Source organism: Saccopteryx bilineata, chromosome 10 (assembly GCF_036850765.1).
Source record: "Saccopteryx bilineata isolate mSacBil1 chromosome 10, mSacBil1_pri_phased_curated, whole genome shotgun sequence".
Taxonomy (NCBI): Eukaryota; Metazoa; Chordata; class Mammalia; order Chiroptera; family Emballonuridae; genus Saccopteryx; species Saccopteryx bilineata.
Window position 1 is genome coordinate 26,065,103 of NC_089499.1, and position 26,600 is coordinate 26,091,702.

A 26,600-nucleotide genomic window follows, 5' to 3' on the forward strand; every position below is an offset into this window, starting at 1 on the left:
CTCTTTCCGGTGGAAAGCTGCGGTCGCCCAGAGCTTCACGGGACATGTAGTTCCGGCCGAAAGCCGGGTGGGCGGAGTTCCGCCGTGAATGGACGAAGCCTTCGCTATTGTCCCGCCCCCCGCTCTTCTAGGCGACAGTCCGTGAAGAGGCTTCGGCTAGCCGGCGTCCGGGACGCGCTGTCAGAAGGAGGCAAGTAGGGGGCGGGGCTCCAGTGTCTGAAAGCCGCGGTGGAGTATCGTGACCCACGCACCGCTATCTTCGGGGTCCGCGGGGGGGTACAGGTCTGTGGCATTTTGGTGTACGAGTCCGCTTCACGCACTGCAGGCTCAGTGTCGCTGCGGGAAACGCTGTCCCCTTCCTCCCCCGGGACGGGCGCAGAAGCCTGGGGCTCTGAGGGGGCTCTGTCGGACCCCTGCGACGCTGTCCCAGCCGCCTAGTCGGCGTTCGTGGTGCGGGGCTCCGCGGGTGGGGGCCGCGCACCGCACCCCACCCCCACCCCCACCCCCAAGCGTCGGGCCACTTGGTGCTTGAGTCCTCGCAGGCCCGGTTCCGAGAGAGTTCTCCCGCAAAGGGGTCCGGGGCAGGAGGAGCGCGAGTGACTCTGCCTTTCCATGCCCGCGTCTTGCCTGCGTCCCGGTTCGGTCCCAGCAGCGCTACGTCAGAACCGGGTTTTTCAGAACAGCGAAATATTTACCATATTTGCCAAGATCTGGTCGGCGGGTGCGACTGTCTAGGGAAGAAATGCTGAGAAAATGCTGGCGTGTTTTGTGTTGCGTTCTTTATCAAAAATATGTTTCGGGCTTTTTGGTTTCTCCAGGATATTTTCTTTTCTTTCTTTTTTTTTTTTTTGAGTCCGTCTTGTGGTTTAATTCTACAAATTCTCAGTTGAAGTGTGGCCAAGGTTTAAGAGAATCATATCTACCTTCTAAGTCGTTAGCGGTTTGGGTTCTCCCCCCGCCCCCATTTCGTTCTTTCTTTCTTTCTTTCTTTTTTTTTTTCTTTTTAAATCACAGCTTTACCACGGTAAGAGCCCTCACATGGCTCATGGATTCAATGGAATGTTCGGGGTCAGCCTTTTTCGAGAGGGAAGGTTTGAGAAAAGACCCGAGGGATGTGATCCTTTCTTTGTGATCCTGTATCACGTCCACAACTTTCTCTGCTAATCCCGCGGGGACGTGATTTCGGTCAGAGGGACAAGGGCTGAGGCTGGAGTAGTGCCTGGAGTAAGACGGGAACAGGAAAGGAGGTAGCGTGGCTGCAATCAACAGTAGCGGACAGTTAGGAGGGGACATGGGAGAGGTGAAGGTTCTTAGGAGGACTTTTGTGTTTCCAAACGGTGTTAAGACTGGAAACCACTGGGAGAGTTTAAGCAGAAAGATGAACCTTGATGTGGTTTACACGTTTTAAAAGCACTATTTGAATTGTAGTCTTGAGGCTGAAAGGGAGATGGGGAAAAGTGGAAGCAGACAGACTAGCGAGGAGGTGCTATCTCCTATTGCTGCTGTGACAAATTGCAGTAAATTGACTCTTAGAACGATACATTTGTATTGTATCTACAGTCGTGTAGGTCGGAAATCTCACTAGGCTACAATTAAGATGTCAGTAAGGCTGTGTTCCTCTTAAAGGCATGAGGGGAAAATCCATTTCCTTGCCTTTTCCAGTTTCCAGAAGCCACTGGTGTTTCTTGGCTCCTGATCCCTTCCTTTGTTTTCGAAGGTAGCAATACAGTCGTATCTTAAAATCACTCTTTCTCACTTTCTCTGACACTCTTGTCTCCCCCTCTTATAAAAAAACAGTTGTGAATTACATTGGATTCAACCAGATAATCCAGGATAATCTCCCCATCTCAATGGTTTTAGTTTAACCACAGGTGCAAAATCCCTTCTCTTTTGTCAAGTAAAATACTCCCAGGTTTTGGGGTTTGTGACAGGAACGTCTCTAAGACCAGGTGAGAGAAGCTGGTGCTTCGGACCACTTCTTGGTGGTGGGGAGTGGTAAATGGTCCAGTCTGGATGTTTCAAAGGTACAGAATTGACTCATCAGAAGTGGGGTGTGAGGAAAAAGTCGAGATTCAGTGACTGCAGAATTGGATGAATCATTTGGAGAGTCCTGCAATGTGAAGAACTATGGCTAATGTCCTAGATTTTGCAGTTTTATTTCTTAATTCGCAGTTTCTCTGTTAGTTTTGCAAGATGTTGGTTGGTATTTCCAACTGATTTTGAGATTCCTGAAAGTGGTGATCATTTCTGATTTTGCCCCTTAGTTTCTAATGCCTGGCACTATGGTGAGCCCTATTATTCAGTAAATAATTATTATGAATAAAAGAATGCTAAACTGGAATCTGCTTATTATGTTATATGCAGTAATTTGCAAAATGCTTTAAATGTATGTTTAGGTATGTAAATGTATTCATTTCTATACTGGTCACAAAAATTAGGAGATATTTCAAAAAGAATATGAAGCGATAAAATATCCCCTAATTTTTGTGAGCAGTGTAGATAGTAAAAGTATTGCACACCACACATGATGTTTACATTAAAAAAATACCATGTAGTTTTCTCCATGTGATGTTTTTTATTGTATTTTATTTTTTATTTTTATTTTTTGTATTTTTCTGGAGTTGGAAATGGGGAGGCAGTCAGACTCCCGCATGCGCCTGACCGGGATCCACCCGGCACGCCCACCAGGGGGCGATGCTCTGCCCATCCGGGGCATCGCTCTGTCGCAACCAAAGCCACTCTAGCGCCTGGGGCAGAGGCCAAGGAGCCATCCCCAGCGCCCGGGCCATCTTTTGCTCCAATGGAGCCTTGGCTGCAGGAGGGGAAGAGAGAGACAGAGAGGAAGGAGAGGGGGAGGGGTGGAGAAGCAGATGGGCGCCTCTCCTGTGTGCCCTGGCTGGGAATTGAACCCTGGACTTCTGCACGCCAGGCTGACGCTCTACCACTGAGCCAACCGGCCAGGGCCTCTTTTTTTTTTCTTTTAAAAATATGGAATGCTTCATGAATTTGCGTGTCATCCTTGCACAGGGGCCATGCTAATCTCTGTATCGTTCCAATTTTAGTATATGTGCTGCTGAAACGAGCACTCCTTTTTCTTTTTTTGTATTTTTTTGTATTTTTTTTTTTTTTTTTGTATTTTTTTCTGGAGCTGGAAACGGGGAGAGACAGTCAGACAGACTCCCGCATGCGCCCGACCGGGATCCACCCAGCACGCCCACCAGGGGCGACGCTCTACCCACCAGGGGGCAATGCTCTGCCCCTCCAGGGCGTCGCTCTGCTGCGACCAGAGCCACTCTAGCACCTGGGGCAGAGGCCACAGAGCCATCCCCAGTGCCCGGGCCATCTTTGCTCCAATGGAGCCTTGGCTGTGGGAGGGGAAGAGACAGACAGAGAGGAAGGAGGGGGGGGTGGTGGAGAAGCAAATGGGCGCTTCTCCTATGTGCCCTGGCCGGGAATCGAACCCGGGTCCCCCGCATGCCAGGCCGACGCTCTACCACTGAGCCAACCGGCCAGGGCCGCCATCATTATTCTTAACCTCTAGAGGATTTGCTTCGTTTTTATACTCTTCTCACGTAGTTAGGTGGCACCTTCCTTTAAATTTTAACTATTATGAAAAACCCTTTGAAAGAAGGAAATGGTATCATCAGTTACAGAAGACCACTATATGCAGAGAGAGTCGACTCCTATGATAAATAATTATTACTTCAGAGGTATAAGTAGAGAACCTTTTAAAATGGGCCACAGTTTGTGGCCCTGGCCAGTTGGTTAGAGCTTTGTCCTCGAATGCCAAGGTTTTGACTTCTAACCCTTTTCTAGGCACACACAAGAATCAACCAATGAATGTACAAATAAATGGAAGAATAAATTGATGTTTTACTCTCCCTCTTCCCCTTCTCTCCCTCTTTTCTCCCTCCTCCCTCTCTCTTCCCTCTCCCTCCCTCTGTCTATTGCCCTCCTTCTCTCTCTCTATTCCCCTCCTTCCCTCTTTCTATTCCCCTCCTTTCCTCTTTCTATTCCCCTCCTTCCCTCTCTCTCTTTTCCTCCACTCTCCCTATATCCCTCCCTCTCTCTCCCCTTCTGTCTCCCTCTGTCTCCTTCTCCCTCCTTTCCCCCCTTTCCCTCTCTCTCTCCCTCTCTCCTTCTCTCCCTCTCTCCCTTCCTTCCTTACTTGCTCTCTCCCTTTCTCCCTCCTTCCCTCCCTTTCCCCTTTCTCTCCCTTCCTTTCTCTCTCTAAAATCATCAATCAATAAAAAAATTTTTTTTTTTTTTACATTTTTCTGAAGCTGGAAACAGGGAGAGACAGTCAGACAGACTCCCGCATGCGCCCGACCGGGATCCACCCGGCACGCCCACCAGGGGGCGACGCTCTGCCCACCAGGGGGCGATGCTCTGCCCATCCTGGGCGTCGCCATGTTGGGACCCTCCTGGGCGTCGCCATGTTGCGACCAGAGCCACTCTAGCGCCTGGGGCAGAGGCCACAGAGCCATCCCCAGCGCCGGGGCCATCTTTGCTCCAATGGAGCCTTGGCTGCGGGAGGGGAAGAGAGAGACAGAGAGGAAGGCGCGGCGGAGGGGTGGAGAAGCAAATGGGCGCTTCTCCTGTGTGCCCTGGCCGGGAATCGAACCCGGGTCCTCCGCACGCTAGGCCGACGCTCTACCGCTGAGCCAACCGGCCAGGGCCTTCAATAAAAAATTTTAATGGGCCATAGTTGCTAATATAGGGAATAGCACATCATGGATAATCAGTGTTACATATAGAGCTCGGCTCTGAGAATTTTTGTATTGCAATTATGTTGAAAAGATGAAGAAAATAAACTGATGATTATTCCTCTGCTGGTAGAATGTAGTGTACTGCTCTGGAATCAAATGCTTTGTTATTACTGTGCTGCAATAATGGGAGCATTAAATTTTTCCCTGTCAGCGATTAGTGTTGTAGCTGATTTGGGTCATAAAAATTACAGACTTTGAGAAAATAAAGTAGTAAATTCATTTGTTAATGTTTTCAGTGTTGGTAAAAAATAAATTCTAATATTGATTTACAACAGACACTCATATGCAGAAAGCATCCCCTCCTTTTTTTTATCTGAACGCTATTTGAACTTTTTTATTGTAGTTGTTTTTTATTTCAAGTGGTCCTGGAACCCCTTTAATCAGTTATCACGTGTTCTACATGTCAAGGAAGAAGAGAGTTGGGGACACGGGAAGGAGATGGTAAGAGGCGATGTGTACTTGAAATTCTCACAGCAGCTTACTTGGTTGTATTTAGTAAGCCTTTGTTCCTTTCTGTTTTGGCTTCTGGTACCTTGCATTCTGCAAAGGACAGGTTAGGAAACTAGGAGAGATGAGTTTTCTTTTTCTTTCTAGTTTAAAGTAACCTGAGCAGTTTTTCTAGCATTAAGAAATACAGCTCAAAAACAAGTTTGACTAAGAGATCCTGCATTGCTACCAAAATCCCATTTCTCACTCTCCCAACAATAGTATTTTTTTTTTTCATTTTTCTGAAGCTGGAAACAGGGAGAGACAGTCAGACAGACTCCCGCATGCGCCTGACCGGGATTTCCCCCCCCCCCCCCCCCCCCCGCCCCGGCACGCCCACCATGGGGCAACGCTCTGCCCACCAGGGGGCAATGCTCTGCCCATCCTGTTGCGACCAGAGCCACTCTAGCGCCTGAGGCAGAGGCCACAGAGCCAACCCCAGCGCCCGGGCCATCTTTGCTCCAATGGAGCCTTGGCTGCGGGAGGGGAAGAGAGAGACAGAGAGGAAAGCGCGGCGGAGGGGTGAAGAAGCAAATGGGCGCTTCTCCTGTGTGCCCTGGCCGGGAATCGAACCCCGGTCCTCCGCACGCTAGGCCGATGCTCTACCGCTGAGCCAACCGGCCAGGGCAACAATAGTATTAATAGCATTTAAAACTCATGTGCCGTCTCTATCCAAATTTTTATCTTCACGTTTCCTTAAATTTTCTTTTTCCAGGTAAATATTGATGAGCAGGCAGTCTCTTTCAAGGATTGGTTTCATCTAAGATTTGATTCAGATTTCTCCAGACTTAATATTGAAATAGTCTCTGTATAAAAGGTGTCTATTATTTTTGAAAATCAACAAATGTATATTCATATCTGTATGGTACATTTGATATGTAATCATATCATGCAGCTGTTCTTACATTTACCTAGATTACTTTTGCAAAGGTTTATAAGAAACTAGTAACACTGATTGCTCTAAGGGAGCAAAGGGGAGACTAGGGCTGGGGTTTGGAAGGATATACCTTATTCTATATAACCTTTTCTATATTCAAAATCCCACTGTGTATGTATTACTTATTAATTTAAACCTAGGAAAGAAAAGGTTGATTTCCACCACATGTAATGTTCAATACCTTTCACTCTGTTCCCAGTGCTCTCCTGGGAGAAGATGGGGAAGGGCTGCAAGGTCGTGGTGTGTGGCTTGCTGTCTGTGGGGAAGACGGCGATTCTGGAGCAGCTCCTTTATGGGAATCATACTGTTGGTGAGATTACTTTTCTGTAGTTTCTCTATAGGTTCTGGGAACTCCTCGGGGTCTGTTGTTGGTCATACGAACCTAAAGATGGGTGACAGACAGTACACAGAATTGTAATCCAGAGGGACCAAAGGGTCATAGAAGTCACTAGACATTGAGGGAGGAAAAAATAGGGGAGAAAAAATAGTTTTTATGATAGTGAAAAACTCAAGAGTGCCTGTTATAAGTTACTATATCCTTTATATATATGTAGTTCCCTTTGTTTTTCCATCGTGAATAGTGGTCTCAGAGTCATAGAATCACTGACTTAAGAATACACTAATGATCTCTTTCTTTTTATTTTTTTCAAAAAATTTTTTAAAGGTATTTAATTTTTTAAATTTTTTTTATTTTATTATTATTACTTTTGTACAGAGACAGAGAGTCAGAGTGAGGGATAGACAGGGACAGACAGACAGGAACGGAGAGATGAGAAGCATCAATCATTAGTTTTTCGTTGCGCGCTGTGACACCTTAGTTGTTCATTGATTGCTTTCTCATATGTGCCTTGACCGTGGGCCTTCAGCAGACCGAGTAACCCCTTGCTTGAGCCCGCGACCTTGGCTCCAAGCTGGTGAGCTTTTTGCTCAAACCAGATGAGCCCGTGCTCAAGCTGGCGACCTCGGGGTCTCGAACCTGGGTCCTCAGCATCCTAGTCTGACGCTCTATCCACTGCGCCACCATCTGGTCAGGCTAATGATCTCTTTCTTATTTCAAACATAACTTCCCAATACTATATAGGTTTCAAAATGGAGGAAGCAGCTGTTTGCTGCAAAATGACCTAATTTTGTGAATTGGATTATCTCATTCATTTAGTCACTCATTGAGTTAAATCAGTATTAAATACTTGCTATATGGTACAGGCTGTGATGAGGCCTGGGGAGAGTACAGAGGTGAAGAAGTCACAATCTTTGGCTTTAAGGAGGTCACGGTTTAGTAAAGAGGACAGACATTACAAGTTAGAATGAAATGAGGTTTAGGTTAGATGAGTAGAATCATAGACCTTTGAAGTGTTTATCTCTGGCAAGTAGCTTAGAGCAGTGGTTTTCAACCTCCGGTCTGTAATTATAGAGGCTCTATAATCTTCGTACACCATCAGGGTGGTTAATTTTTTTGCAGACTGGCAGGAAATTTCTGGCAGGGTGGCACTGGTCCGCGGACTGGCAGTTATAAAACACTGGCTTGGAACACATTTGTCTTACTTTTATTAACTATTTTGATGAGCTCTGCTTCTCTTCCACCACTCCAAAATATTTAATAATTTTGGTTAAATCCATATTTGGTTGGGGTTTTTTTTGTTTCTGTGCCTGCTCTCAAGCCGGTGACCTTGGGTTTCACACCTGGGACCCCAGCGTCCCAGGTTGATACTGTATCCACTGGGCCACCACTGGTCAGGCTGCACTATTTGTTCTTAATTTCTTACCTCCAGATTCTAATTTATGCCTATGCAAAAAACAAATCATGACCAGGGGGAAATAAATTCCCTTTACCCTCTTAAAACGTCAAACAGCTTTTATTTATGGAGGCTGTATTTTTTTATATTTTTACTGTATTGGAAATTGAAATAGAAATTCAAAAATGTATTACTTAATAACAATAAACTTACCACATGATAACATTTTTATGAAAAATAATCATATCTTCAAAAAATTTAGTGAGAGAACATTGATTTACATTTTTGAAAAATCTAGGGCCTTGCCTGACCAGGCGGTGGCGCAGTGGATAGAGCATCAGACTGGGATGCAGAAGGACCCAGGTTCGAGACCCCGAGGTTGCCAGCTTGAGCGTGGGCTCATCTGGTTTGAGCAAAAAGCTCACCAGCTTGGACCCAAGGTCGCTGGCTCAAACAAGAGGTTACTCGGTCTGCTGAAGGCCCGCGGTCAAGGCGCACATGAGAAAGCAATCAATGAACAACTAAGGTGTTGCAATGAAAAACTAATGATTGATGCTTCTCATCTTTCTCTGTTCCTGTCTGTCTATCCCTCTCTCTGACTCTCTCTCTGTCCCTGTGAAAAAAAGGAAATCTAGGGCCTGGCCAGTTGGCTCAGTGGTAGACCATCTACCCAGGGTGTGGATGTCCTGGTTCGATTCCTGGTCAGGGCACACAGGGGAAGTGACCATCTGCTTCTCCACACCTCCCCCTCCCCCTTCTCTCTCTCTCTCTCTCTCTTTCTCTTTCTCTTTCTTTCTCTCCTGCAGCCATGGCTCGATTGGTTTGAGCTCATTGGCCCTGAGTCCTGAGGATAGCTCCATGGAGCCTTCCCCTCAGGCACTAAAAATAGCTCAGTTGCAAGCATGGTCCCAGATGGGCAGAGCATCAGCCCTAGACAGGTGGATCCTGGTTGGCGTGCATGTGGGAGTCTGTCACTCTATCTCCCCTCCTCTCACTTAGAAAAAGAAGAAGAAGGAAAAATAAGCACTTTGTTTATTTACTGTAACAAATACCTTTCATTTTAAGGAAGTTACTGAGTGGAAATATGATTCCTACATGTAGTAAATAAGGAACCTAGAAAGCCAACAACCTCTATAGGACAGGAAAACACTCAACAGTTGGTACAATGTGCCTGGCCTGTGGTGGCACGGTGGCTTTAAAAAAATTTACAAAATAAATAAAAATAATTGGTACAATGTAATGATCCCATATCTGTACACATAAGAATAATTTCTTTCTCATCTCAGGAATGGAAGACTGTGAAACAATGGAAGATGTGTATATGGCTTCAGTGGAAACAGATCGGGGAGTGAAAGAACAGTTACATCTTTACGACACCAGAGGCCTACAGGAAGGCGTGGAACTGCCAAAGCATTATTTCTCATTTGCCGACGGCTTTGTGCTAGTGTACAGTGTGAATAATCTGGAATCCTTTCAAAGAGTGGAGCTTCTGAAGAAAGAAATTGATAAGTTCAAAGACAAAAAAGAGGTAAGTGGGTATGGTAAAAATACCAACTATGAATTATAATGCTATTTAAATTGTAACATGGAATTTGGGACTGTTAAAATATTTTTAAAGCATCAAATAGTATTCACATTCTGTAGAAACAGAGGCCTGGATACATGGAACAAAAGGACAGCTGTCAGAGGGCTGGGGGTTGGGGAGCTGGATGCAAGAAGGTAAAGGAATCAGTCAGAAAACAAATACATAACACACAGACACAGGAAACTAGTGCTAGCCAGAGGGCAAGGGGCTTCGGGGACAGGTGGAAGTGGGCAGAGCGGGGCGGGGAGGAAGTGGGGACAGAGAGGGACTTTGCTCGGGGCTGTGGGTACCGATACATTGGGCAGATGCTGCTTTATTGAGTTGTACACATGAAATGTGTATGGTTTTGCGAACCAATGTCACTGCAAGAAAGTCCATTTTAAAAAGTAATTTTAGTCCTGGCTGTTAGAGCCTTGTCCCAAAGCACAGAGGTTACTGGTTTGATTCCTCCATCAAGGCACGCACAGGAACAGATGGATGTTCTTGTTTGTCTCTCTCCCTCCCTTCCTCTCTCACTAAAATCAATAAATAAAAAATAATTAAAAAAAAAGCCTTACAGGGCCTGACCTGTGGTGGCGCAGTGGATAAAGCGTCGACCTGGAAATGCTGAGGTCGCTGGTTCGAAACCCTGGGCTTGCCTGGTCAAGGCACATATGGGAGTTGATGCTTCCAGCTCCTCCCCCCTTCTCTCTCTCTGTCTCTCCTCTCTCTCTCTCTGTCTCTCCCTCTCCTCTCTAAAATGAATAAATTAAAAATAAATAAATAAATAAAATGTTTACCAAAAAAAAAAAAAGCCTTACAGTGAGTATGGCCATAAAAACTTCAGTATAACAATATGTACTGGCAATTATATTTGGTTTTGTCTACAGTAGCATTCAGATACTGACTTCACAGAGAATTCCTCTAAGAATCTATTGCCCACAATACATTCAGATTCACAGCCTTCCTCCAGAAGAAAAAGTGTCAAACACAGTCAAAGGAGTATGAATTGGAACCTCCATGATATGCCCAGAAAATAGCAAAAGAAACTTGAATGTGACTCATGTAATTTGCATATGGGCATCTATGCCACCTTTGTAATTAGAGAAGAAAAATATGTGCAAAGGTCTAACACTAAAGTGGCTAATGAAGGAGAGATTCCCTCTCCCTCCCAAAAAGAACCTAATGAGAGCAGAAGCATATTTACATTGTGGAAGGAGTTTAAAGTTTCTGGAATGATGAGCTGTCCTCCCAAGTCTTGACAATATCTTGCTCTCTGGAAGAGAACCAGTTTGTCATCAGCCAAGATACACACTTTATATTTCCTACCGTCTGTCTGTTCTGCATAGTGATGGAGTCCGGGGCTAATCAGTCACAAGACTGGAGTTAATCCAGTACACTGCTCTTCAGCTGCTGGAAATTAGAACTCACATCTGGGAAGATAGTACTAGTTATGCCAAATGAGATCACAAATTTGACCATTTTATTAGAAGCGTTCTTCTAATGTTCACAGGCGAAAAGGGAGGTTAAGTTGAAATAAATGGAAACCTCCCTTGCTCTGTACTGATTGCAATATCTGATAATAACTTCAGCTTTCTTGGTGCAGAGCAGTTGCCTGGTACTGAGTCCAGCTTTAATAAGCAATAACTAGTGTAATTCTAGACAGGATTCAGTGGCCGGAAAATAAATGAGGTTAATAGCAATTGATGTGAGACCATACACATCAGTTCACTCCAGCCATCAACAGGGTTCTAAGAATCAGGCTCAAAAGCAGTATTTGTTTCTACTGGTGAGAGCGGGCAGTGTTGTGATGGCAACCACACTGCATTTGCAGGTTGTCTCCATATAAATATAAGATGTACAACTTAGGAGAAATTGAACAGCAGGAAAGTCACTCCTTTCTTCATGGGAGTGGATAAACCCAGAGAAATGAGAACATTCCAATACGATACCATAATTCTCTTTTGTTTCCGTTAATCTTAAAATAAATTTACATAAGATTTAATATTTTATGCTCTCCAGAGAATAAAGAGTATGCATATAGATTTAACAAAAAGAATTGTATTCACCATATCTGTAATCTTTTTTTTCTTAGCTCAGGAAATACAGCAGTGACTGTGTTCATTTGGGACCAGCATTTGACTTTCTTCTACCTTGGCTTGTTACCATGTATAAATTGAATTTTAGGGACTCCATGTCTCAAGTACTACGTAGTTAGTTCATATTGTGTGGGCTCTTATTTTTTTCTTTTTTATTGAATTTATTGGGGTGACGTTGGTTCTTTTTTTTAATTTTTTACAGAGACAGAGACAGAGAGAGTCAGAGAGGGATAGACAGGGATAGACAGACAGGAACGGAGAGATGAGAAGCATCAATCATTAGTTTTTCATTATGCATTGCAACATCTTAGTTGTTCATTGACTGCTTTCTCATATGTGCCTTGCCTGCAGGCCTTCAGCAGACGGAGTAACCCCTTGCTCGAACCAGCGACCTTGGGTCCAAGCTGGTGAGCTTTTGCTCAAACCAGATGAGCCCGCGCTCAAGCTGGCAACCTCGGGGTCTCGAACCTGGGTCCTTGGCATCCCAGTCCAACGCTCTATCCACTGCGCCACCGCCTGGTCAGGCCTGACGTTGGTTCTTATGGCTCTTTATTGTCTCCTAGGCTAAATAGGATTCTTGTCTTCAGCCTTACCAAAAAAACTCTCAAAATAAAACAAAACAGTAAATAATTTTTGGATTTCACTCATTTAACACTCAAAAATAAGGTCCTTACCATGGTCTATAAAGTCTTATATGACTTGTCCCATGCCTATCCTTTTCATCTTATTTTTATCATTCTGCCTTTTTTTTTTTTTAAGCAAGAGAGAGAGAAAGATAGGAAGGGAGAGAGATGAGAAGCATCACATAGTTGCATCACTTTAGTTGTTCATTGATTGCTTCTCATATGTGCCTTGACTGGGGTGAGGTGGGGCTCTAGCCGAGCCAGTGACCCCTTGCTTAAGCCAGTGACCATGGGATCATTTTGATGATCCCACACTCTAGCTGGTGACATTGTGCTCAAGCTGATGAGCCTGCACTCCAGCCGGCGATGTCAGGGTTTCAAACCTGGGACTGCAGCATCCCAGGTCAACGCTCTACCCATTGTGCCACCACGAGTCAGGCTACCATTCTGTCCTTTGTACTCTGCTGATGTTGGTCTGCTTTCTGTTTTTCCAACATGATAATGTTGTTCTCCTACTAAGTCTCAATTGCTGGGTCCTGTGCCTGGAATTTTCTTATTACAGATCTTTTCCAGATCTTTATATGACTGACTCCTCACCACCTAGGAGTACATTCTATATCAGGGGTCCCCAAACTACGGCCCGCGGGCCGCATGTGGCTCCCTGAGACCATTTATCAGCCCCCACCGCACTTCCGGAAGGGGCACCTCTTTCATTGGTGGTCAGTGAGAGGAGCATAGTTCCCATTGAAATACTGGTCAGTTTGTTGATTTAAATTTACTTGTTCTTTATTTTAAATATTGTATTTGTTCCTGTTTTGTTTTTTTTTTACTTTAAAATAAGATATGTGCAGTGTGCATAGGGATTTGTTCATAGTTTTTTTTTTATAGTCCAGCCCTCCAATGGTCTGAGGGACAGTGAACTGGCCCCCTGTGTAAAAAATTTGGGGACCCCTGTTCTATATAATGTACTGGTTAACAGCACTGACTAGATGTTCTTAACATATATTTTTACATTTTTTTATGTCAAACTTTTTATGTTGAGATAATTGTAGATTTACATGCAATTTTGAGAAATAATAGAGATCTTCAGCTAGCTTTCCCCAATGTTAACATCGTTCAAAACTATAGTACAATATCACAGTCAAGACGCAGAATATTTCCATCACCGCACGGATCCCTCACGTCACTGTATATAGCTACACTCACTTGTCTCCCAGCTACCTCTCCCCTTAATCTCTGACGAACACTTACCTGTTCTGCATTTCTATAATCTTGTCACATCAAGAGTGTTAACATAAATAGAATCATACAGTATATAAGCTTTGGTGTTGGCTTTTTTCACTGAGCATAATTCTCTGGAAAGTCATCCAAGTTATTGCATGTATCAGTATTTTATTCCTCTTTATTGCTGAGTGGTATTCCATGGTATGTATGTGCCAACGTTTGTAACCATTGACCTGCTGAAGGACATCTGGATTGTTGGTATTTCCTTTTATTGTTTTGAATTCTTATTTACTTTGTGAATAGATAACAATATTCACGAGGTTCAACTTTCAAAAGATATATAAAAGGCAAGTAACAAATGCTCAAATGCTCCCCTTCCATCTGTTTCTCATCTTTCTCAGCTAAGCAGCTAAGTGCCGTTTTTCTCTGGAGTAACCTCCAGATTCCCCTCCTTCCACAGAGTTGAAGGACGAGTTCAGTGAACACTCATACACCTGATACTTGAATCTTGGCTCCACTTCTCAACTTTTCTGCCTCAGTTTCCTTATCTGTAAAATAAGGGTAAGGAAAATTGTTATGTTTTAAAATACTGGGGAATTGGCCAGACCAGGCAGTGGCGCCGTAGATAGAGCATTGGACTGGGATGCAGAAGGACCCAGGTTCGAGACCCCAAGCTCTCCAGATTGAGTGCAGGCTTATCTGGTTTGAGCAAGGCTCACCAGCTTGGACCCAAGGTCGCTGGCTCCAGCAAGGGGTTGCTCGGTCTGCTGAAGGCCCACAGTCAAGGCACATGTGAGAAAGCAATCAATGAACAACTAAGGTGTTGCAACCTGCAATGAAAAACTAATGATTGATGCTTCTCATCTCTCCCTGTTCCTGTTTGTCTGTCCCTGTCCATCCTTCTCTCTGACTCACTTTCTGTCTCTGTAAAAAATAAATAAATAAAAAATAAATAAATAAATAAATATATAAAATACTGGGGAATTGTATTTCCAAGGCCCTGATTTTTTTTATATATACAATATCTACAAATATATGAAGGTAAGTAGGAAGGAGTCTGAGTGGACTTTGATTTTTGTTCTGATTTTTGTCCTTCCATCTTATTTAAGGGAGTCTTAATGGCTAGAAATAATATGAATATGAGTGCTCTCCAGAAAAAAATTCAATTTAGAAGTTTTTCCAGTTAAGGTATCCATCATCTGACTAGTGACAGTAGGTTTTTATTTTATTTCATTTTTAGTTATTCCATTGCTTTGAGAAGAGGGAGAGGGAGAGAAGCATCAATTCGTTTTTCTCAGCCGTTCCGCTTTTACTTGCGCGCTCGTGACTGTTTCTCGTGTGTGATCTGACTGGGGATGGGACACGCGCAGCCTTTGCACTCTGGGACGGTGCTCTATCCACTGAGCAGTCTGGCCATGGTGACAGTGGGATTCTGTCTTGTTTTTTGAGAGAAAGAAGGGTGAGTAAGAAAAAGATGGGGGAGGAGGAAGGAGAGAAGGAAGGGGTTATATCATTGGTTTCTTCTCATATATGCCCTGACCAGGGCTCAAACCTGTGATCTCAGGGGTCAAGCCAGTGCCCTCGGGGTCAAGTCCACGCCTTCAGGGTCAGTCCCTGACTGGAGCTCAAGCCTGCGCCTTCGGGATTCAGCTGGCAACCCTGGGATTGAGCTGGCGATCTCAGCAGCTCCAGTACAGTGCTCTACCCATTGAGCAACCGGCCAGGGCATGACAGTAGGAATTTAATAGCAACTCAAAAAGTAAACCTTTTATGGTCTAACCAAGGAAGCAAAGGCTTACATAAAGAACACAACAGATACCGCCGTCACAGATCCAACAGTTCATTCCCAGGGTTAGCCTAAGAAAGACGAGCCCTGTCTTCAGCTGCTGTTCCAAAACACAGGAAATCAAGCTCTCCCTCCTTTTGAGCAGGTTTAAGACTCCAGAAACTTGGATCCATAGCCTATTTGGCTGTTCACCAGATGCATGTGCATCATTAGCTGGTGAAAATAATGTATCATCTCTGGAAGGAACAGGATTAATAGAAAACAAGAATACTCAAACCACATTTTTACCAGAATCACATTTGCCCAAGAAACCAGTTTCACAAATATTTTCTCCTGCCAATCTAAATTTAGAAGAGAGAAAAAGGACTCTTCCACTTTCATTGAAGCCTGCAGACAGAGATCAGAGGCAGATGGGGTGAAATGCTTACCATCCCTGCCAGCTGTGGTCAGATGTCCATTATCTATTAGCAGCAGCAGGCCAGGGAGTAAGCAGTATCCCAGCTATTGAATTCTGGCTGGCTTGCCAAAACTGCAGGGGCTAAAAAAAATACTTTGCTTCCCACCTTCTAAGTTCTTCTAGCTGGGCTAATAATCAAATTAACAGGACTGATTAACAGGTGAAATAAAATATTTTAATATATGAGTACAGGGAATTCACATACGCTTGAAAATTCCAAAGACAGTGAGGCAACGTTGAGTACATAGACGTTTTGGACAAAGGAGGAGGGAACCAGACCTTAGATTTGAAAAGTAAGGTGAGTTACAGGTGGCAGAGGAAGAGTGGCGGGCAAATTCTTGCTAGGCAACTGAGAAACAGCGGGACACGGGTATCTAGTAGACAGGTACCTGCTCGGAGCCTTCCTGTCTGATGCTAGGGTGACCATGCTGACGTTCCTTTCCCCGAGCGGGGTTTGCTAGCGAATATTTTAGGCCGGAGAGGGGGAAGAGCCAAAGGTTCATTTTCTGAGTCTTGTTTTTTTGTTTGTTTTGTTTGTTTTATAGCAAGAGACAGGAAGGGAGAGAGATGAGAAGCATCAACTAATAATTGTATCACTTTAGTTCATTGATTCTCATATGTGCTTTGACTGGGGCAGTGGAGGGGAGCTTCAGCCAAGCCAGTGACTCCTTGATCAAGCCAGTGACCTTGGGCTTTAAGCCAGCAACCTTTGAAGCCAGTGACCATGGCATGATCCTACACTCAAGCTGGGGACCCTGAGCTCAAACTGGTGAGCCTGCACTCAAGCCAGCAGCAGCAACCTCAGGATTTCGAATCTGGGTCCTCAGCATCCCAGGTAGACACTCTATCCTCTGGCCACCACCGGCCTGGTCTGAGTCTTGTTTCTTAATAACCAGTTTAAAGTCAGTCTTTTTTCTTTAGACTTTTATTTATGGATTTTAGAGAGAAGTGGGGGGAAGCATCCACTTGTCGTAGTTGCTTCTCGTATGTGCCTTGACCGGACAAGCCCAGGGTTTTGAACCAGTGACCTCAGCGTCCCACTGTGCTAAAATGAGTATTGCAAAAGGCTGAACTTTTGGTCCCCTTCATTTTCAATGTACAGGTCTTTTACCTTCTTTGTTAAATTTATACCTAGATATGTTATTATTTTTCTTGTGATTATAAAGGGGATTTTATTTCTCTTTTGAATAGTTTGTTGTTAGGGTATATATTGATTTTTGCCCTGCAACTTTACTGTTTGCGTATAATCTATAATCGTTGTTTGGTGGTCTTTAGAGTTTTCTATATATCAAATCATATCATGCACAAATAGCGAGTTTTCCGTTTTCCTTTTCCTATTTGGATGCCTCTTATTTCTTTTTTATTATTATTTTAATTTTTCAGTTATAGTCGACATACAGTATTATAGTTTAGGTGTACAACCCAGTAATTAGATATTATATAACTTACTAAGTGATTATCCTGATAAATATGGTCCCCATCGGACACCATCCATAGTTATCAGCATACTGTTGACTGTATTCCCTGTGCTGTGCTTTACATCCCCTTGTCACAGTTTCTACTTCTCAGTCCCTTTACCTTTCCACCCATCTCCCCAGCCCCTCCATGTGGCAGCCATCAAAATGTTCTCTGTATCTATGAATCTGTTTCTGTTATGCTTGTTCACTTATTTTGCTTTTTAGATTCAATTGTTGATATGTATTTGTTGCCATTTTATTGTTCATATTTTTTTTATTCTTCTTCTTAAAGAATACCCTGTAACATTTCATGTAACATTGGTTTGGTGGTGATGAGCTTTAGCTTTTTTTGTCTGGGCAGCTCTTTATATGTCCTTCGATTCTAAATGATAGCTTTGCTGGGGAGAGTAATCTTGGTTGTAGGTCTTTGCTTTTCATGACGTTGAATATTTCTTGCCACTCCCTCTGGCCTGCAAAGTTTCTGTTGAGAAATCAGCTGACAATCTTGTGGAAGTTCCCTTGTAGGTAACTAACTGCTCTTCTCTTGCTGCTTTTCTTTGTCTTCAACCTTTTGCATTTTAATTATGATGTGTCTTGGTGTGGGTCTCTTTGGGTTCATTTTGTTTAGAACTCTCTGTGCTTCCTGGACCTGTATATCTATTTCTTTCAGGTTAGGGAAGTTTTCTGTCATTATTTTTTCAAATAGGTTTTTAATTTCTTGATCTCTTTCTCCTTTCCTTCCAGCACCCCATGATGCAAATGTTGGTACATATGAATTTGTCTCAGAGGCTCCTTACACTATTTTTATTATTATTATTATTCTTTTTCTTCTTGCTGTTCTGATTGGGTATTTTTTTGCTTTCTTATATTCCAAATCACTGATTTGCTTCTTGGGTTTATCTACCCTACTCTTAATTTCCTGTAAATTATTCTTTGATTAGTGTATCCTTCATTTCTGACTGGTTCTTTGTTATGGTTTCTGTATCCCTTTTTATGCTTATTATTTCTTTAAAAATATTTTTTATTCAGTGAGAGGAGGGGAGGCAGAGACAGACTCCAGCATGTGCCCGGATTGGGATCCACCTGGCAAACCCACTAGGAGACAATGCTCTGCCCATCTAGGGTGTTGTTCTGTTGCTCAGCAACTGAGCACCTAAGGCAGAGACCAAGGAGCCATCCTCAGCACCTGGGGCCAACCTGCTCCAATCGAGCCATGGGTGTAGGAGGGAAAGTAGGGGAGAGAGAGAGAGAGAAGAGGGGGAGGGGTGGAGAGGCAGATGGGCACTTCTTCTATGTGCCAACTGGGAATTGAACCCAGGACATCTAAAGTCCTCACTAAGTTCCTTGAGCACCCTACCATTGTTTTGAACTCTGTATCTGGAAGTTTGCTTGCCTCCATTGCATTTAGTTCTTTTTCTGGAGATTTTGCCTGTTCTTTCACTTAAGATGTGGTTTTTTGAATCTGCATTTTGGCTGCCTCTCTCATTTCTATGTATTAGGAAGAGCTGCCAGACTTGGTAGAGTGGCCTTACGTAGTAGGTGTCCTGTAGGGACTAGTGGCATAGCCTAGCCAGTCACCTGAGCTAGGTGCTCCAGGTGTGCCCTGTGTGCACTGTGTGGTTGTAGCTGAATCTTGATTGCTTGCGAGGACCAGCTGCAACTACTGTGGAGGAGCTGCTATGCAGGAGTCCACCCTATGGAGCAGGACTTGCTTCAGGGGGGCTTTGGTGCTCCTCACCAAGTCTGCCCCTTGAGTGTGTCACTCGTAGAGGTGGTAGTGCAATCCAGTGTGGTCTGAAGCTGTCCACCAGGTGGTGCACTGGCACTAGGACCTCCTGGGAGGTGCGGGGTCAGTCACCACCTGTGCCCTGCCTGGGGCCATCCAACACTAGCTAGAGTGATGTGCAGATAGATGGCTGTTAGTTGTGCTGGGCTTGGAGGTGCTCAGGAGAGGCCAAGCCAGCTGCCGCTAGTGCAAGGCCTGGGGCCACTTAGCAAGAGGTACAGGGTATGCAGAATCCAGATGCTGCTTGTTTGAGAGACTTTAGGAAAGTCTGATGAGGCGAGAGAGGCCATTTGTATGGACAAGCCACTGGAAATGGTTTGTGTGGGCCTGCAGGTTGAGTGGGGCAGGGTCTCAGGGAATCACCTGGGCGGGGTAAACAGTGAGAAAAACTCAGATATGGCACCTGTCTGCTGGCTCTGGGGGGAAGGGGCTCAGAAAAAGAACAGTGGCCTCTGCCAGCCCTTTTATCTGGCAGGAAGCTGCTTCCCCAGATTTTGTTCTGATGCCAATCTATTCCTCCTTATATATCCCTGGTTCCTTTCAAGCTGCTGCCCTAGTGCTGGGGCCCAGCATGAGTCCGGCCACGAGGAAATCTGTGCACGGGCCTTTTCCACTGTCCCACCGCCTGGTCTGTGCACCGGCCTTTTCAGAGAAACTGCCTGGGACTCCAGCTGCCTCCATCTCACTCAGCCACAATCCCCACAGCTTTTTACAGCCAGAGCTATGGGGGCTTCTCTTCCTGGCACTGGAGCCCCTGGAGGCCTGGTGTGGGGCTGGGACAGCTCCTCAGAGTGAACCTTTGCAGCTGGTATCTCTCTCCTGATTTAAAACCACCACACGTGGATGTGGCACCGGCCCATTCCTCTTCTCCGCCTCTTACCAGTCTCACTGTGGCTTCTGTAAATCCCTAGTTGTAGGACTTCTATTCAGCCAGATATCAGGTGGTTCTGAATGATGGTTGTTCTGTAGTTTAGTTATAATTTTGATGTGGTTGTGGGAAGATTCAAGTACTGTGCTTACCTACACCACCATCTTGACCGGAAGACTTCCTTTTTCTTGCCTAATTGTACTCTGCCTAGGACTTCCTACAATGACTAATCATTTACGTTTACTATTTTGTACATCTTAGGGTGTTGTTTTGAGTCAAAGTGTAATTTTATTGCCTTATAAAGGGGAATAGAGAGGAACTGGAGGATTTGTAGAGGTTTGTTTTTACTTAGACAAGACATATCATTGTTTGTATGCTAATAGGAATGATTCACTAGAATTGATACAGAAGAGTATGATGACAAAGGAGTGACATCTTTGTCCAGGTTAAGGATGGTTCTAGAGGATGGATCATAGGCTTTGGAAGATGGTAGGTTGTTAGGCGTGTGGCATAAGCATGTGAGAGTTCTCTTCTAAGTGCTGTGTTCTTACTGACATAGTACGGGATCAGCTCAGAGTAAGGTGGGGAGGCAAGAGAAGCTGGGGGTTGGAGAAGAGACCAAGGTAGATGGCTTAGTTACAGGTTACAGATTAAATGGAAGAAATGTATTTTTCTGAAGAATGTGAGGTCAGTGGTTACAAATTTGAACCAGTCAGCAGGGTCGTGTTTTTCATCCCGGTCAGTTAAGTGGTGTAGGCAGAGTCCAGTTGAGTTAGATTTAACCATTACCAGGTGAATACCGTGGAATAGTGACAGCAGGGGGAAGAAGTTAACAATATAAGCTGGGTGAGGACCTGAGGACCTGAGAGTAGAGCCAGTGATAAAAGATAGTAGAGCCAGTGGTTCGGAGGTCCTTGTGGCGGTTTAGAATTGTAGTCGGGGGTTAGGAAGGGAGCGGTTCGCGTGGGATTCCTGGAATTGAGATCACAGAGGGGGTGCAGTTACACCAGCAAGGGCTAGGGTGTGTTTCTGGGAGTGACCAGCTGAGGTCAGGAGGATGAGGAAGATCTTTGGAGAAGAAACTGTGCAGTTACACCAGCAAGGGCTAGGGTGTGTTTCTGGGAGTGACCAGCTGAGGTCAGGAGGCTGAGGAAGATCTTTGGAGAAGAAACTGTGCAGTTACACCAGCAAGGGCTAGGGTGTGTTTCTGGGAGTGACCAGCTGAGGTCAGGAGGCTGAGGAAGATCTTTGGAGAAGAAACTGTGCAGTTACACCAGCAAGGGCTAGGGTGTGTTTCTGGGAGTGACCAGCTGAGGTCAGGAGGATGAGGAAGATCTTTGGAGAAGAAACTGTGCAGTTACACCAGCAAGGGCTAGGGTGTGTTTCTGGGAGTGACCAGCTGAGGTCAGGAGGATGAGGAAGATCTTTGGAGAAGAAACTGTGCAATTACACCAGCAAGGGCTAGGATGTGTTTCTCGGAGTGAACCGCTGAGGTCAGGAGGCTGAGTAAGATCTTTGGAGAAGAAACTGTGCAGTTACACCAGCAAGGGCTAGGGTGTGTTTCTGGGAGTGAACCGCTGAGGTCAGGAGGCTGAGTAAGATCTTTGGAGAAGAAACTGTGCAGTTACACCAGCAAGGGCTAGGATGTGTTTCTGGGAGTGACCAGCTGAGGTCAGGAGGCTGAGGAAGATCTTTGGAGAAGAAACTGAGAAACAAGGTTACTGGGTCGTCAACATGGCTAATGAAATCACTAGGAATTATGACTGAATAGTAGGGCTATGAGCCAGGTTTGTAATGAGCAGCAACAAAATGGGGGTGGGAAGCTGGCAGTAGGCAGCAGCCAAGACTAACAGCACCAGCCTCCTGTGTTAGGGTTTTTAGGGAAGGACATTGTTGGAGGCAGCACTGAGGGGCAAAGACATCTTCATCCTCCTCCCCACTACCCCCTCGTCCCCCACCCCCACCCCATGGTAGTGAGAGCACCACAGGACTGAGCCAGGTTTCACCTACGCAAGGTGACAAGATTCAAAGGAGATGGGCACTATAGGGAGGGGATTGTTGCCTAGGGGCAAAGTGGAACAGTCTGTGCAAGTGGGGACGAAAGAGGGACGGAAGTCAGACTGGGGATGTACGCGAAGATGAAAGTCTAGGTGATGAATGACAGGGCTTGAAGGGATAGGTCCTGCTGAGAAACGGAGGAGTATGCGAGTTGCCAAGAAATCCAGAGCTCTGGGGCCTGCTCTTCATCCTGCAGGAGGGCATGGCCATAGCTGCAGCAGGGAGCTGGCTTCAAGGCGGGAGCACAGCAAGGGCTCAAAGGTGCTGCTGGTTCAAAACTCACTCCTTAGACGCCTTCTCTGATAGTTCTTGTTCTCTCCCCTTTCCCATTACCCTGTTTCATTGTTTTTGTAGTCATTACCGAAATTCTGGTTATTATTTGTCCCCCCCACCCCACCCCGGTTTTGTGACTGCTGTCTTGGTCATATGAAAGGATCTGGTGTGTAGTAAGGATTCGAGTTTAAGTGAATAACTGATGGCTTTGCATTTACTGTGAAAAGTTCCTCTTGGCCCATACAGTCAAAAAATATTTAGTATTTGCATCAGGTTAATTTTCTGTGACCAGGAATAATGTGAACAAACCAAATTTCCCTCTTCTTGTGGAACTCACAGCTCTGGAAGTCCTCTTGGTGCATTTTGAAGTACATTTAGGGGAACGACACAGAGTAGGTATAGTGAAACTGAAACGCAGGCACATGTCAATCAAACCATTATCTGAGTCCTAGATATTAATTTCCCCAAGTCCACATTTCATTCATACCCGAGTTATTTCGCCTGTTAGCTAATTTAAAGTGTTTCATAGCAGCCTGTAGAACATCTGCATTTTGAACAAAAAAGCATTAAGCACGGAGTGGGGTTCATGTCCTATTTTATCATTCGGGTCACATCTGAGAATTTTGCTGAAGCAGTTTGTTAAATGGGACAATTTTATTTCTCATTTGCCTAGGAACTGATATTGGCAAAATATGACCTTTTCATGCATTTTTCTTTCAGGTAGCCATTGTCGTATTAGGAAACAAAATCGACCTTTCTGAGCAGAGACAAGTGGATGCAGAGGTGGCCCAGCAGTGGGCAAAAAGCGAGAAGGTGCGGCTGTGGGAGGTAACAGTCACAGACCGGAAAACCCTGATCGAACCCTTCACCCTGTTGGCCAGCAAGCTTTCCCAGCCCCAGAGCAAATCGAGCTTTCCCCTGCCTGGGAGGAAGAACAAAGGGAATTCCAGCTCCGAGAACTAGAAATGAACATTGCCATTGTTTGTTGAACAGTGATTGCCTTAAGTGTCCCTGAGCATATTTAAGAGAGGCCATCTGTAGCTACTTTGGTCCTTTGGAAGTCCCTAAGGAAGTAATTTAATGTACTTTAGGTTATGATTAAATTATTTTGGCTAAGTTTATTATTGCCTGATACATTTGTCCCTGATGTTAGCACCCTTGTTATTTATGTAAGTACCTATGAGTGGTAACCCCTATTTTGATGTTTCAGAAGCTATCATTCTGTATAACTTTGTTTTTTTAGTTCAGACATAATTTTGTTTTTAAGAAATTCACTAGTCTCCTAAGAATTAGGATTTTTAAAAGGCATGTTTTGTGTGTGTGTCCAAACTGGATCAAAAAGAAAGCAATTTGGGTACTAAACTGAATTTTATTTTGTGGAGACCTTGCTGAACAGAACAAACCTATGGTTTAGCTTTGTTCAAAATTACACGTTTTAGCATGACTAGAGGTACTGGGTGGTATAAATACACTCAGACGGTTTTTTTAGAACAGTGGTTTTCAACCACCAGTCCAAAAGTTACCCACCCTGGTGTTGTGTAAAATTAGAGAGTCTATAATCTTCATACAACATCAGAGTGGTTAACTGTTTCCCAGACCAGCATGCAATGTCTGGCAGAGTGGCAGCTGAAAAACACTGCTAGGCACATGAGGACAGTAAAAATCCCGTTTTCCATAAGGAGTATTATACGTTCTGGAATAGTTTTCTGGGTATGTAGTTATGTGGAATCAAACAAAACGTTGGATGACAGGATGTCTTCAAGTTGGTTATCAGAGTTGGTGCCAAGGTTCTCTCAAGATTTTGGCAAGATCTGAGCAACGGGGCTCACTGTATTCGCAAATTGACAATATTGTAATTAATTTTAAAAGAAGCAGTTAACTATTTGATTTAAACGTTAAATATGAAATAAGCTGTTCAGCAAAGAAATGTAAAATGATCCAGTAAATTTTAACATCTTCAACTGAAATGCTTTTAGGTTAAGTCAGTGCTGCCACTGTGTAATTCCTTAAAATCTCTCATAAATATACACGTTTTTGGTCAAAAATGATCATTTAGGTATGGTTAAGTCACTCCCTACCTTCTCTCTCACTTACTGTTTGACCTTCTGCCCTTTCCCCTATATATCTTTTTACCTAAGTAGCTAATACTTTTACAGTTATTTTTAAATAGTACATCATCCTGATGTTTGCTTTTTCCCTACTGAACTTAGATCTATGTTGGCATGTGTCAGGTTACCAAATTCCTTTTAAAGGTTTAATGAATGTGTACGTATTATTATGTGCTGTCACCCCGTGCACCTGGGTGAATTTCTCGTGCAGACAGGAAGAATTAGAATTGCTGCATCCTATAGACATAAACACTTAGGCACATATGCCAAATTGCCCTCTAATGTGGCTGTACTAATTTATCCAGGAGACAACCATTTTTCATGTACTTGCCACCACAGCATCGGTAACTTAGAAATACTTTTAAAAAGGTGCACCTTTGGGTTTGTCTTTGAAAGATGGTATCTAACCTTTTCTAAGACATCTCAAAATCTACCCTGCAAGGCTCTATTATATGGAGTAACATACCAATCTTAACATAGTTGCTTGATAAATGATACCAATTCTTTTAGCCTGCAATTACTTCTAGGTTGCTTTAGTAGCAAAGATCTGTCAAGAATCTTCAAATAACAAAGAGAAAAGAGAGTAAATGAATCCAGCTGTGTTAGGTGATTGTTTTAATATTGTTTATTAGCACAGTAACAAATGCAGACCTTAGTAGTCTGCAACATAAAACCAATCCACTGAGCAACTCCTAGTCCACGCCTGACAGTTAACAGCTTAAGGTATTTTACTACAGGTTTTCCCAAGTCCTGATTCAAACCTCTAATCATTTCACAATAAAGCAGACTGGCATATAAAATAAAATACTTAACTACTCATTTCCTATATGGTGTCTTAGAGCCATGTGTCCATTTAATATATTTGACAGTCTCTAAAAACTGTTAAATATCAATGCTCCCTTCCAAGAAGGGAAAACAGATTTGTTTTTTTTTTAAACAAAAAAGTATGTAGTCTTGGAGGGACTTCACATAAATGGCCATATGTGTAACCTGTACAAATTAAGCTGTTTTAAATTTACAGACTACAAGCAACTGAATCCAAATGTCTATTCTCTGTACTACATTTCAGCTTATATTGCATAACTAATGACAATTTTAAATGTTGCTATTACCAATTCTGTCTACCGTAGCAAGATACCTTAAGTTACAACAAAATCTTAGGAAATAAGACTGAATAATATCTGTTATAGAAATACCCTACTCTTTACCAACTCCCACCCTCCCCCACCCCTTCAAAATCATAAGCAGCTCTCTTTGTGACAGACAAATAATGTAAGAATTGTGAAAACCCAATTTATGTAGCGTATCTCTTGGTCCACTGTCTGGCCATTCTGTCATGTTCCGCTCTGTTGGTCATATACTGGGTGGCAATACTTCCCACCAAGGGGTCGGCTGGAAGAAAAGAATGTAGATTACTTTGGAGTGAGGAAAACATTTTTAAGTTTTAGCAAGTAAAGCAGTGACAGCTTGGGAAGAACGTACTAAGTATATGTGATCAAACCCATCTTTGAAATACCACTCTACCATTTTGGGTAGTTTAAAAAACCATAGCATGCAGGGTGGTAAATTCTTATCAAAATAGAATGCTCAGGCTTTCAGTACTGGTCTGGTTTTATCTCCTTCATTCATTCCATTCTTCTCCCAGCAACCACCACCCAAATGGAGGGGTTTTTTGCTTTTAACTCATCATCTAGGGTAAATTTCAGGTAATGTGTTCATGTGACCTTTCACTCACTCAGCAGCAGCAATTATGACAGGGAATATTATGTAGTCCTCATGGCTGTTGCAATGTAACACAGTTTACCTAGAAAGAACCTGGACCTAAGTATTGTGTTTCTCTGAATTCCAAACAGAATCTTACATCACAGTGTGGTCAGCAGTAAGTATTTGGCCAAGAAATATTACTTTCAAAACTGACCACCACCTCAATGACCAGCTCTAGGGCCAAGTGTTCAGTAAACCCACAGACACAGGTGAGGTTAGACAGGCAGATGGCTTACCATTTTAAAGTCTGTGGTTTAAGAAAACCATGAGTAATATACAAGGCGGGGCAAAAGGAGGTTTATAGTTGTGAGTATAATTTATTTATTATACTTGTATTATTTACTATTTATTCTTGTATTATTTACTATTTTCCATAAGAATAACTGTAAACCTACTTTTGCCCCAACCTTTATAAAAGGGGGAAAATGAGGAGAAAGACTGCAAACAAGGGGAAAACCTAGGGCACACTGTAAGTCTTCGGTTAAAGTACCTGGTTTCTGGAATGTAATGGTGAAACTACTTTTTTAACTGGTAGATTGAACTTCTCTTGAAGAAAAATTTCTTTAAAAAATTAATTTTTGTCTTTGGAAAGCTATTAGAAAAATCTG

The 26,600-nt window shown here is 43.7% G+C and overlaps 2 protein-coding genes and 1 non-coding gene across 4 annotated transcripts in view; 1 reads left to right on the forward strand and 2 right to left on the reverse strand.

The window, feature by feature from the left end:
* The first annotated feature begins 97 nt into the window (after positions 1-97).
* Positions 98-25,160, forward strand: NKIRAS1 (NFKB inhibitor interacting Ras like 1). 2 transcript variants are annotated; one of them, XM_066245147.1, is made up of 5 exons: positions 98-190; positions 5,113-5,210; positions 6,392-6,502; positions 9,212-9,453; positions 22,841-25,160. In XM_066245147.1, the coding sequence occupies exons 3-5, from the start codon at positions 6,409-6,411 to the stop codon at positions 23,081-23,083; spliced, it is 579 nt and encodes a 192-aa protein (XP_066101244.1). In that variant the 5' UTR covers positions 98-190; positions 5,113-5,210; positions 6,392-6,408; the 3' UTR covers positions 23,084-25,160. The 2 variants fall into 2 exon arrangements, with proteins under 2 accessions (XP_066101244.1, XP_066101243.1); XM_066245146.1 differs by lacking the exon at positions 5,113-5,210.
* LOC136314795 (U6 spliceosomal RNA) lies at positions 2,983-3,086 on the reverse strand. Its single transcript, XR_010727377.1, has one exon. It is a non-coding gene; the product is annotated as a U6 spliceosomal RNA (small nuclear RNA).
* UBE2E1 (ubiquitin conjugating enzyme E2 E1) overlaps positions 24,827-26,600 on the reverse strand; it is a 79,148-nt gene continuing 77,374 nt past the window's right edge. Inside the window, exon 6 of the mRNA XM_066245145.1 lies at positions 24,827-25,620. Coding sequence (XP_066101242.1) covers positions 25,523-25,620 — 98 coding nt within the window. The 3' untranslated portion in view covers positions 24,827-25,522. The remainder of the gene's footprint in view (positions 25,621-26,600) is intronic.